The sequence below is a fragment of the Henningerozyma blattae genome, chromosome 3 (genome assembly GCF_000315915.1).
Source record: "Henningerozyma blattae CBS 6284 chromosome 3, complete genome".
Lineage (NCBI taxonomy): Eukaryota > Fungi > Ascomycota > Saccharomycetes > Saccharomycetales > Saccharomycetaceae > Henningerozyma > Henningerozyma blattae.
The window spans coordinates 1,309,838-1,322,929 of NC_020187.1; the positions used below are offsets into that span (position 1 = coordinate 1,309,838).

The 13,092-nt window shown below is 29.9% G+C and overlaps 5 protein-coding genes across 5 annotated transcripts; 1 reads left to right on the top strand and 4 right to left on the bottom strand.

The window, feature by feature from the left end:
• Positions 1-150: 150 nt before the first annotated feature.
• On the bottom strand, positions 151-1,239 carry SHY1 (cytochrome oxidase assembly protein SHY1; the record flags this gene model as incomplete). Its single annotated transcript, XM_004179812.1, has 1 exon — positions 151-1,239. The coding sequence occupies one exon, from the start codon at positions 1,237-1,239 to the stop codon at positions 151-153; it is 1,089 nt and encodes a 362-aa protein (XP_004179860.1).
• A 390-nt stretch (positions 1,240-1,629) lies between these two features.
• Positions 1,630-2,802, bottom strand: TBLA0C05440 (uncharacterized protein; the record flags this gene model as incomplete). Its single annotated transcript, XM_004179813.1, has 1 exon — positions 1,630-2,802. The coding sequence occupies one exon, from the start codon at positions 2,800-2,802 to the stop codon at positions 1,630-1,632; it is 1,173 nt and encodes a 390-aa protein (XP_004179861.1).
• Positions 2,803-3,146: 344 nt separating this feature from the next.
• Positions 3,147-6,755, bottom strand: AXL1 (Axl1p; the record flags this gene model as incomplete). Its single annotated transcript, XM_004179814.1, has 1 exon — positions 3,147-6,755. One exon carries the CDS (start codon positions 6,753-6,755, stop codon positions 3,147-3,149), a length of 3,609 nt encoding a protein of 1,202 aa, XP_004179862.1.
• A 929-nt stretch (positions 6,756-7,684) lies between these two features.
• On the top strand, positions 7,685-10,318 carry SPC98 (Spc98p; the record flags this gene model as incomplete). Its single annotated transcript, XM_004179815.1, has 1 exon — positions 7,685-10,318. One exon carries the CDS (start codon positions 7,685-7,687, stop codon positions 10,316-10,318), a length of 2,634 nt encoding a protein of 877 aa, XP_004179863.1.
• Positions 10,319-10,690: 372 nt separating this feature from the next.
• Positions 10,691-12,640, bottom strand: TBLA0C05470 (MCT family MFS transporter; the record flags this gene model as incomplete). The annotated part of the gene is made up of 1 exon (XM_004179816.1): positions 10,691-12,640. One exon carries the CDS (start codon positions 12,638-12,640, stop codon positions 10,691-10,693), a length of 1,950 nt encoding a protein of 649 aa, XP_004179864.1.
• Between the last annotated feature and the right edge of the window lie 452 nt (positions 12,641-13,092).

Consider the following 13,092-nt stretch of genomic DNA (forward strand, 5'->3'; position numbering starts at 1 on the left):
AGGGTTGGCATGACGCAGAGAGAGGGTTTGGAACTTGAAAGAGGGTTAGAAGAGGATTAGAGGTTGAATAGGGAAAGGTAGCAATATAAAGTTGGAAGGTGTATGTATATGTCTGTGTGGATCGTTCTAATGAGAATCGTCAAAACGAGTCTACTCGAACTCTTTAGCCCGGTCCAATCTTTGTTTACGTAATTGAGCATGAGTGATGACTTTTCCCTTCATACCACGACGGATAGCAACAACCAATAAGATACTGCTTAAAAACGATAAGCCATACCAGGTCACTATGTACTGTAAATGGTTATTACGGAACATTACTTTTGGCTGTTGACCAATGGGTACACCGGCTTGAATTAATTGCCATTCACTGAATTCCATTGATGATGTGTTGGAATCCGATAATCTCTCGGAATGATTGTTTAGATCATATAAAACTTGCAAATGTAATGGTTTACAGCCGAGTCTCTTGGACATTTCCAAGATATCGGGAACCTGCCAAACTCTCGAGACATCATCGGATTTTTTATCCCATTGGAATTGTCCACGTTCATGAGGAACACGGACCAAACAACTGATTGATAAATGTTCATTCTCTGGGGTGCTCAAATGTTTCAAATTTCTGCTGGAAGGGACTATTTTTTCTTCACTGACCCAACCTCTTTCAATTAATAATCGTTCACCGGTATCATCTCTTACAAACGGGGTGAAAACGTTATAGCCTTTAATACCTTTATGGACTCTTGGACCTACATATATTTCATTATCATTTTCAAAATGGCCTACTAATTGAACTCTTCTGTATTCCCAACTCTCAAGATCTTCTTCTGAAAAATTTTTGGGTATGGGCACAATCGGGTACGTTAATCTTGTTTCACAGGTAGCAATCAACCTGGTTTTCCATTTCAACCTACGAGTTTGCCATGTACCCAAGTATGCAGCGGTAATTGGCATGGCAATCATTAGCCCTAAAAAGATTTTCTTGCCAATATGATAATTTTTATGTTTCTTACCACCATGTTTATACTCATCCTCGGCATCCTCATTAGTGGGGGTTTTGTTACTAATGATTGGTTTCCAATCCACAGTAGAAGTTTTCACGTTTCTAGTGGACATTATACTACCATTTAAACCGTTCAATTTCTTATATTTAGCTAGCAAATCATTTTGTCTTGAAAATAAACATCTTCCTCCTCCTCCAGAGAGTAACTCTTTCGATGCAAATCTTACGTGACCCAACATTTCAAAAGAAATTTCGTGATAAAACTTAAAGCAGTTTACGTACTTTAGTCGTCGTCTTTAAAGCTACTAGTATTTATACAACCTGGTAGGTTCTTTTGTCTAAAACTCCCTCTTGTTTTTATCCCATGATCTCTTCGCAATCATAGCCTTTGCCAGCTGGCACATCCTCCAATTAGGGATTCGGGAATGCCATCGCCTATTACGTTTGCGCACTTTTTGCTGCCTCGCCGTTTTGGGAGTGACAAGTTTTGAGATTTATAAAGAAAAAAATAATGCTTAATACAGTATTGCTACATATATTCATTGTTCATTTAATGTTATTAGTACAGATAGTTACTATCTAAAAGTCGCCATTGGAAAAGAGGAAAGAAAATTAAGCATGATGGCTATTCAAAACCAACAAAATTTGGTATTTTCCTGCCATTTGACTTGGTCGTTGGTGAACCCAATAGGAGCTCTATAAGCACTCAACGACCCATTAGTCAAGTACAGTTTATTGTTCTTGGAGTCCCTCTCTAAGATCTTGAAAAGTTTTGGATACTTGACACTATTAATTTCTGTATCCCAAAATTCTAGTTTGGACAAATTATGTTCCTTAGCTTCCATGACGGCGTTCTGTAGAAAGACCCCCATGGTTTCTTCTAAATCGTCACCATTTGCAATAAAAGTCTTGATTAAGATTAAGGAATTCCCATTCCAATTATGATGCCAGATGACATGACTATTACTTGGTAGCCTACAACCAAATGCGATCTTTTTATCAAGTTGTTCTGGGAATAATTTACTTCTAATAAATAAATCACGTATTTCAAACCATTCATAATTATGGATATCAGGTTTAACACCAAACACAAACTTGGAAGGATCTTGTAAGTGGCTTGCAAGAATATCTCTTTCCATTTGATTAGATTGTAATTGTATCAGATCATCGTACCCATCAAAGTCTAAATATTTCACGTTTTTTCCGTCAATACAATATTCTTTTAATAGAGTATCTAATTGGGAAATTTTATGAACAGCTGCATGGTCAGACTTGTACCCCAAACGAGCGTAATACTCTTCCACTTCACTATAAAGTGTTATAATCATATTTTTCAAAAATGGTGTGGTTGCACGATCACGGATCTCGTCAAAATATTTATGCAACCCAAGAATCATTTCTTTGGCATACCCTTTACCACGATGAGCTTCTTGAGTGAATACACCACCAATACATAATACCAAAATTGGTACAATCTTGCCATCAATAGCTGTGAATCCAATTCTGTTTAATGTCTCACACCCGGCTACTATTTGACTAGTTTTGGATTTATCTTCTAAACTCTTATCCTTTAATATGAAATGTTTCAATCCCAACCATTGAGCATTTGTCTTGCCATATTTTTCAATAATTTTCTTGTTATTATTTTTCTGACAAAGATTACCTTGAAACATGGAATGTTCTCTATCAGCATATTGTTCTAATGTTAATGGACCTTTCCAAACGGCACCATTGCTCAAGTGAGTAAACCGAATAACTTCAGGGTCTGTATTGACTTCAAATGATATTTGCTTCACTGTCATTTATTTAAACTTCTCAATAAAAAGACAAATAAAACGAACAAACAAGAACGTAGATTCGTTACAGATATATAAGTATATATATATATGTACAAACTTGTGTATACTTGTGAGAAACTGCTGTACTCTTTATATACTGTGTTCAGTTAAAAAAATTCCAGATCGAAATTCCGAAATATCAATCTCATCGTTACCGAATTTGGATAAAAGAATTTTTCATTACTCTTTAAAATCCAGTGTAGGAATTTTCTAGATCTAATAGAATCTAATGAGAGATTATAATTTTTTGACTTGGAAATGTGTCATCGACAAAGAATTGAATATTCCAAGTTTTATTTTTTTTTTAATTATCTCAAATGCAAATATTTATTAATATCTTCAACTTTTTCCAATGGTGTTGGTGTAATAATATGATCATTATGAAATTCGGAATGTTGAATAGATGATCGAGTTTCTGAACCTCTTGTTTTGCATTGTTGTTTAATACTCATACTAATCACTTTTAAAATCTCTTTAAGAACTATAGAAATGAACTTCCATGATTCATCTCGTGCTTTAAAGCATGCAAATAGTTCTTTAAATAAAAGCGTGGGTCTTCCATTGGTTCGTTCCACAATTTGTTGAAGTTCATTAGATTTGATTGGGAAACCTTTTATTTTTAAAAAAGTTTGTAATTGTAAAAATAATTTTCTATTGAAAAGTTCCCTTTCTTCCATAGGGCTCTTTATATGAATAGATAATTTACTTCTTCTTTTAGAATTTGTAGAAATAGAACCTTTGAAAAATTGTAAGTATTTAATTAAATTTAAATTTTTTAAAAATTCAATATCGACATATTTCAATTCTTCTGTCATTTGTGCATCTCCAAATAACTCATTCTTATTTTTTTTATGATTCTTTATTTTTTCACTATTTAAAATAGCTGAGTCACCTCCATGGACATTAGCAATAATCTCATTCATTATATTGATGGGTCCCGATGTTTGTTCTGTACTTTTCTTATAAATACCATTAATTAAATCAATATATTTAATTAAATAATTATTTTGGAATGTTTCATCATCTAGGTTCCCTAACAAGTCAAATTCTAGATATGAAATATATTTTTCAATTTCAATTTCAATATCAAGTGGTTTACCATCTGACATTATAGTGATATGTAAACCAACCGTATCAGATAAAGTTCTTAATCCACCAAATACAACATAACCAATTTGTTTTTTGTTTCTCAATTCTGGAACTAATGAAAATGAAATTATAAATGCTGTTAATGAAGTCAATGAAAGAATTTTTTTGTTCGATAAATCTCCTGTTTGTATAAAATAAACAATGCTATTATTTGGATCATCAACTGATCCTTCAAGTTCATAATAAATATTTGTACCAGAAATTAATTTTGTAGATGGTAAACTTTGTAAAGTATCTTCCTTAGGGTAATCTAATCTTTTGGTTAAATGATGAACCAATTTATCACTGAAATAGCTATTAATTAAATCAGCGTATTCTAGATTTCCCTCAATATAAAGAGATAAAAATAAATTTTGGAAAAACTTTTGAGCAAACTCAAGAAACATTTCCAAATCAATTAGTTCTAAAGCATCAATTCTTTCTTCCAATGTCCACATTTTTCTTTCTAATAAAATTAATAAACCAACACTAGCTAATTTAACACAACTATCGGATGCTGCATCTTCATATTTATCTCTTACCAAAATTCTTGCTCTTCGAAACTCTTTCTTTGTTATAAGATCTGACGATGTAAGTTCGCCAAATATATTTATACATTCTTTAATGATTTTGAAAATACCTTCAGAAAAGCCTGAAAGTGTAAACGATAAACTAACATCACCTCTTACAGAGGGAGATATTTCAAAAGTATAACCAACATTTAATGCGGGATAAAGTTTATTAATTAATAATGTGTGTAGTAATTGGCCCATTAGTTCGAGATGCATTGTACTTTCAGGTGATTCTTGAATAGAATTATTAACTAATTTAAAGGACACAATGCAAGGAGATTCAGACAGCTGATCTTTTGAATTTTTAGGATTCACCCATAATTTATGCATGTCATTTTGACTAACTAATTTATTTTGATCTTCTTCTTCTGAGACTTGTGGCATATAAAAGGAAACTGTTCTTGAGCTTTCAAGATTATTTAAAAGGATATTTCTTAAAAGCCCAAGATTATATCCAAATTTAGGAAGATATTCGTTTTTTATTGGATAAGTGAAAGGATAATCTCTAGGACATATTCTAGATTTTTTTGATATTTTTAATTTTTGGTATTCAAATTCGTAATATAAATCAGTTTTTTTGGACATTTCTTTAACAATATTTAAAACATTTTTAAATTCATCAATATCCCCTATCCCAACAATTTTAATATTCTCCCAATTCATAAATTCTTTTAAAAATGTTTGAAACTTAATAGCTTGTCCAATCCAAAATGTAGTGGAATTTCCATCAAACATATTATTTTTTTGAGGTAAAGATTCATTCTCTAACAATAAAAATTCAGAACCATAAAATAGATATTTTGGATTAAATAATTTGAAATTTTCTTGTAATAAGCCACTTAATTCAGAACATTCATCCATTGGATTAATTTCTACATCTGAATTTATAAATCTTAAAATTGAAATAATATTATTTTCTGCCAAAAAATATGCTAAATTTTCTGTAAAATTATCAACTAATAATTTAACCACTTGTTGTAATAATATATCAATGATATTTTGCAATTTTTTTACACCTGTATTGGTTAATTTTAATTCTAAAATTAAAGAAGTGTTTCCAATTGCAAAAGTAGATTTAAAGGCATAACATTCCGTTATCCAATTATTTTTATTCAAATAATCACAAAAGGAGCCCTTAGTTTCATCACCAAATATATGACACCATATATTGCTGTATATTTTGATATCTCTTTTAGTAAATCTAGTAAGTTTCTCACTGATAGGGAATAATAATCTTAAAATTGGTTGTTTTGAAGAAGATAGGAAAATCGTATTATGTGAGAGGCTTGTGGGAAAACAAACATTATCACCATATTTGTCTAACCATGCATTATCAAGTAATTTGAAGTTTTCTAAGTCTAAATTTTCATTTGTTTTGAAAGAGTTGCAAGAGGAGATGGAAGAACGAGATTTTGAAATACGTAAACTCTTTTGTGGTTTTATAGAATTGATATGAAATTTTGTTAACTCGTCTTTATCTTTAATATCTCCAAAATTGGCTAATGCAAGCTTTGTGAGACTATTTAATGATTGTGGCCCTTTTATGCAGATAGTCATATTTCTAGAAAAATAATTATTTTTAAAATATTCAAACAACATTTCTTTTAAGTTATATTTTTTCAAGTTCACTACTTTGCTTAAAGTATGAATATTCCCTGTAGAAAAGTTATGGAAAGGATGAGATTTATTTGATAGTAATCTTTCTGCATGATATAAGATTTTAGATGTATTTGACATATTTCCGTCATGCTCACTTTCAATAGCATAAATTTCTTTATTTGTTAAAACTTCATTAAATAAAGGTTTTTTGAAAAAGGAACTAAATATATCTAATATTTCACCGAAAGTGTTTTGTTCAATTGCTGTAGAAGTGGGCAATTCAAAATAAAATGTAGTTTGCTCCCCTGTAGTGAAGGCATTCTGGGACCCATTATTTGCCGCCAATACTTCGTGAAATAAACCAGGCTTGGGATATTTTTTTGAACCAGCTGCTAAAATCATATGCTCACATAAATGTGCAATCCCTGGAATATCTCTTGGGTCACTGTGTGAACCTGTAGCAACAGAGATTGAGCAAGCTGTTGTAGTGACAGAATTATCAGATATTAATAGTGCCAGTATTCCATTGGGCAATCGGCATAGTTTTTGGTTTCTATTCGAATAACTAGAGGGTAGGTAGAAGTCAATATCAAATGTTTTAGTATTTATCCAGGACATAATGTACTGTAGCTTGTTGGCTTTTTTTTATTTTTATTGTTAATTAGGTATTTCAATATATATGCCTTTAAAAAAAAAAATAAATGATAGACATTTGCATTTATCAAATAATAAATATATATTCATTAAATATTAATCCAACTATTTCCCTAATATTTTCTTCCCTATATAATACCATTACAATAAATATATAATCCATCTATATGATGCTATCTTATAAAGTTTCATGTTACTTTCCTAATATGGAAAATTACACGGTAATGCCGTTTTCCTTTCAAGTTTTGAGGTTCACTTCTCACTCGGATAAACTTGAATAGTTAAAAGTAATAATATTGTCATGCAAAAAAGGTCAATAAGTCAAAAAGATTGAGGGTGACACAAGCTTTGAGGTAATTCCCCAGAAGAGTTAAGAACAAAACAAAGATTTCTTAGTCATTTCTCAAACTAAAAATGCCTTTTTAAGTCACATACCTTCCAATTAGTACTTAAATTACTCTACCACAATAGTATACTTCTGAAGACGAGAAAAATATGGAAATTATGTTCTAATTGATTTTTTAAGATTTTATTTAACCAAATAGAATTTTATTGGCGCTAAACAAGTTATATAAGAAAGATTTTTTTGGTGTGGTGTACTAATGTATATTACCTACTTTGTTTATTTTTCTTACGAATTTTGTAATAAACAAATTAGTTTTTTTGTTTAGTTTTTTTTGTTAGGCAAATCGTGTTTTGGGCGGCTTCCTTTAGTGGATAGAAATATAGAATTCGCACATTAAATTACAGATTTAACATACTTATTTCAAAATTGTTTTTGATTTACAAATATAAATCAAAAACAAGCCGTCATATCACAGAAAATTTATCCAGGAAAAGAATATCATATTTTATTTATATTGACTAACTTATTTTTTAAAGAGAAACCTCCAATGGATTTTGAAAATTCCTTGCAGAGATCACTAGGTGCATTGCTGCCCTTTACAGCATCTCACGGAACTTTAAGACAATTAACCAATGATATATTGGGCTTATTACAACAACCCTATCCAGTAAACCATAGTTTAATCAACTCTATTATCACGAAATATGAAGGTAATAATGTAACTGACGCTAATACACGTCTACAATGGCAAAATATAGAACAATTCGTTACAAAATTATTATCAATCCCCTCTCTACAAGATCGATATACGTTTCTCTCCTCAGACTCGAATAATATAATAAGTAATGAATATAAAAATAGCACGAATAATAACATTTTCCATTCTTCAACCAATTTACGCTATAATCCAATGTCTTCTCCCATAATAAACCATGGCCAAAGAACTGGACAATATTTAAATGCTAATGGGTTAGAAAATAGTGATATACTATCATTTAGTACAAATGTTTCTCCAAGATCTCCTCTACATTCTCCTGGACAATTGAATTTTTTAAATGATCGTCGTTCAATTTATTCAACACAACAAAACAATCTGTTCAATAATACTAATAAGAATGCTACAAGAAATAACTATACTGTAGATAGTAATAGCAGATTTATTGATATGCCAACGTTAGAATCTCTAACGATGAAATACACTCAAAAAATATTACCAGAAACAACTATTTTACAATCAATCCCATATACTTTATTAGGAACTACATCTGAATTATTCCCATTTGATAGTCATACAATTCTATTACCGAATAACATTTTAAATGGCGATAGTGGGTTGTTACATTCAATTTTTGAAGCAGGCTTATTGTATAATTCATTATCGAATAAAGTTTCTCAATTTAATAGTGCAGATATATCTCCTTTGAAAAAATGTTTATTACTAAATGTCACCAATAAGTTGCAAAACTATTCCATTTTCATTAATTCAATTTCCACAAATAATAACGATTTAACCTTAAAATCTTTTTTCAAAGAACTTTCCAATGAAATTATAGTACTAAGAATATATCATAAAATTATACCGAATTTTAATCAATATTCAGGTTTCCAATATTTTTCTAAGATATTTTCCTTAAAATCCCATGGTGATTTATTGGTTCAAGATGTTGCCAATTCAATTTATACAGATTTAGAAAAGATTTATTTCGATTGTTTAATCAACTGGTTAACTTTAGGCAAATTAGATTCAAATAATGATGACTTTTTCATAGAGCTGAGTTCAAATAAGGATTCATTTTTACCATTTGCTATAAAAAAGGATCGATTATTACCAACTTTTACCGAAAAAATTTGGAATCAAGCTTATATCATTGGGAAATCTTTATTATTGATTAAAAATTATTGCAATGAATTAGAATGGGCAAACAATTTTGCAAATAAGTATTCAAACTTATTTAAGAACGTCTCCCATTTAGGTTTATCCAATCAATTATCTGATATAATAACATTACAATATAAAGAAATAACAATTTTTACTAATAAAATTTTGTTCAAGAAATTCTACTTAAGAGAAATTATTCTGGCACTAAAAGATATTTTATTAATGGGTAGATCAGACTTCATCCTTTATTTGATAGATCAATGTAAAGAAACTTTAATGCAAAACGCTACTGCTTTACAAGGACATTCCATTTTCAGAAACATCAAATACTCAATTTCATTATCATCATTAAAATATTGGCTTTCTACACCAGATAATGGTTATATTGTTAATGGGTTGGATGCCAGACTATTGAATTCTAATCACGGATCATTAGGCTGGGATGTTTTCACTTTAGATTACTCAATACCGGTACCAATTTCCCTTGTTTTAAATCCAAAGAATAATGCTACTAATAAAAATAGAAAAGAGTACTTGCAAATATTTAATTTCCTATGGAGAATCAAAAAGAATAACTATATGAATACTGTTAAATGGCGAGAATCGATTCCGCTAATTCAGAATTTAAGATATTTGAATAATGATGATTTATCATACAATAGAGATATAACTAGAAAAATATCCAGAATGAATATACTAAGAAACAAAATTCATTCTAAATGCCAGATAATTGAAACTTTTTGCTTCACGAATATTATTGAAAAATATTTCTCGAAATTAGAAACTAAGCTTCAAATATTAAATGGCGAAAAACGTAACAAATCACTGATACCCACTAAAAAATTTAAAAATAACAATACAATCCTTGCAGGTATCTTGAAACCAAATTTTAACCAATCTGCTAGCAATATAATGGATCAAGAATTATTTGATATTGATATGATTTCTGATTTACACAACAACTTTTTAACTAATATTCTTTCGCATAAACTTTTAGCATTTGAAAACAAAACAAATCAAAAGATAAAAATACCATATTCCAATTCATTATCTATTCTATTGATAACAGCATTCAAGTTTATGACAACATACTCATCTTTTGTAGAAACCTCCAATGAAATCAATAGACAAATAGCTTTGCCAAATGGAGACAGGAACAATGTCACAATTACTTTTAATGAAGAATTAAATTCCTTGGTTTCACAATATAAAAATTTTGAAAATTTATGTAATTCATTTGCAAATGACTTATTGGGGGATGATGAGCAACTGAGACATTTAGGTTTATTATTACATTTTTAAACTTTTTAAAGGGACTTTTATATGAAAATAAAAAAATAAAACAATAAAAAAACGTACTGCTTTTCATTTATACTCGAATAAATTCTTACCATAGAATAAATAACAATTTTTTTATCATCAATTTATAGACTAATACACTTATATAAAGCATTTAAATGTAATATATTTGAATATTGAATTACGAGAAAGTACATTAGCTCGATTAATAGGCATATATTGTATTTATTTAAAAGTATAGATATCAAAGTTGATAATAACAAATTATGTAATCTTTATAAAATTTATAAAATTGTAATTGAGTAAGTATAAGTCTAATGATAAACTGAGAAGGAATTTAGCATAGTGTTTACAAAGTGAAGAATATGTTGATAATTAAACAGCCATCATTTTAAACATTCTTTTAAAGTAAGCTTTAGGAGTCCCCTTTAATTCATTATCATATTTTTCTCTTAGCATTTTCAAATTGTGAATACTATCATCTTCAAGGGATTTCGAAGTTACAGTAAAATCTAATTTTTCATTATCATCTTGCAAAATAGTTAATTGTTCATCTATTTTATCACTCTTTTTTTGGAGCTGGATACGAACAGAACATTCTCTTAATACGATAATTAGGCATAATGCAATAAAGAAACAAAATCCTGAAAATATTTGGGTGTAAATGTAAGGGTTATTTTTACGTTCTGGCTTAACTAAAGCTTGTGCTATGACTTCACAGAATAATAGCATTGGACAAAATAAATAGTTAACTGTTGCCCAGGAAGCTAAAAACTCTTCTGGAGGAACAATATCTGCAATTAAAACAGTATTCATAACATTAGCAACACCAACACACGAACCTAGCATAATTGCAAAGAAAATTAATTGCACCAAAGTATGAGCAGTTATCCAAAACGCGAAGACAAAAAGCATCAAAAAAAATGTTAAAACAACAGTTACATTTGTTCTACCATATCTATCAGCAATCAGCCCCATTATTGGTCTGCCGATTGCTTGCGAACCATTTAATATTGCAGTAATTGTTGAGGCATCATGCGAAGATAAACCTTTAGAGATACAATATGGTGAAATTGTAAAGATCATTAGATTATAAGCGAATAAAGCAAAAGTAAACCAAGCTGCGATTAATAGAACAACAGGTTTAAAAACAGTTTTCCTATTGAAAATAGCAAACCACTCTCTTTTTATCTTAGTAAATGATTTAAACCCCACAGGTTTAACCGAAGTATGTTGTTTGATAAAAGTAATTGCAATTAAACATGTGATACTGCAAGTAATAGCAAGCATACGTAAACACCAATGGGTATTATGATTATCGTCAATCATTTTATGAGCAGCCAAGCCAAATGTTACACCACCAGCACCAGTTCCGATCAAAGTTATACCAATAGCCACAGCTCTCTTCTTTAAAAACCAGCCTGGTAAGACAGTTGTCGCAGGGACAAAAATAAAGGCTATAGATGCACCCGACAGTACACCTTGAGTCAAATACAATTCCCACAGACGTGTAGCCCAAGAAGCCATTAAAAACCCCGCCAATAAAAGTACAACCCCAAATAACATTGGTGGTTTAAACCCTACCACTCTCATAACGAATGCCACCACGGGACATAAACCTTGCCCAAGGAAGACAGTAAAACCTGCAATTAAAGCATAATCATACTTTGAAGCACCTGCATAAGTATTATCATTCAAATAAAAGGCTAAAAAGACACCAAACCCTGCATTACACCCCCAAGTTGAAAAAAAGATTAAAAAAGAACAAACTACACAAACCCAGCCATAACCACCTTCTGGTGGCAAGGATACTTCACCGGACTCTTTATTGGTGAAAACTTTTTCAATTATTGCTCCACTATTATTTTTCAATGGACAGTCTTGAGCTTTCTGATTAGTTACCATGGAAACAACGTCACCAGAAGTAACACTGTTCTCAGTCAATATTCTCCGGATTTTTTCAGGGGAATGCTCCAAGTCTTTTATCTTATCTTCATCATCAGTGTCAGACTCACAATTTGATTTTAAACGGATAGCATCTGCCAAATCAAATCTTGAAGTAAGCTGTTTATCCAACTCTTCTGGTATTTCTTTGTTTGCTTGGAAGGACAAATTCTTTGAGATGGTCGAATTCAAAGATATAGAAGCCGAAAAAGCGTCTGACCCTCTAATTTGATCAATCTGCTCTGTCGTAGTGGTTAAAGATTTTACCGATTTTCTTAAAGTACCAGCATCTGTCACAGTCAAATGTTCGGAACTTACGTGACTTTCATTTGTTGAAAAGATTTCATTTCTAAATGATGTATTGTTAGTAAAATTGTTCATATTTTTATGAAACTAAAAAAATTAAGGGTTTAAAAATCAAAAATATATTAAAAAAAGAGAGTAAAATGAAATACGAACGTGGAGAATTTCTTTTTCAAACCTAAAAAAAAAAGATTAAAATACTATAAAATATTTTACTCTTAGTCTAATAGGATGGTAATAAAAGAAATTGAAATATTTTTTGAAAATCCAAATAAAATATTAAAAATTTTATCGAAGTCTCTTATTTATAAATAAAAATATTGTTGATAAAATAAAATAAACTTACTCTTTGAAATGTTAAATAATAATCAGTATTTAGTTATCTATTTAAATTCTTAAATATATAACTGTTTTACTATTCTTTATTATATTATTCCTTTTGATTATAAAGGAAGGAAAATTAAATAATTACAAAAAATATAGTACAAAATTCCTCCTTCTTTATATACATAGTTTTTTGAAATTGCCTT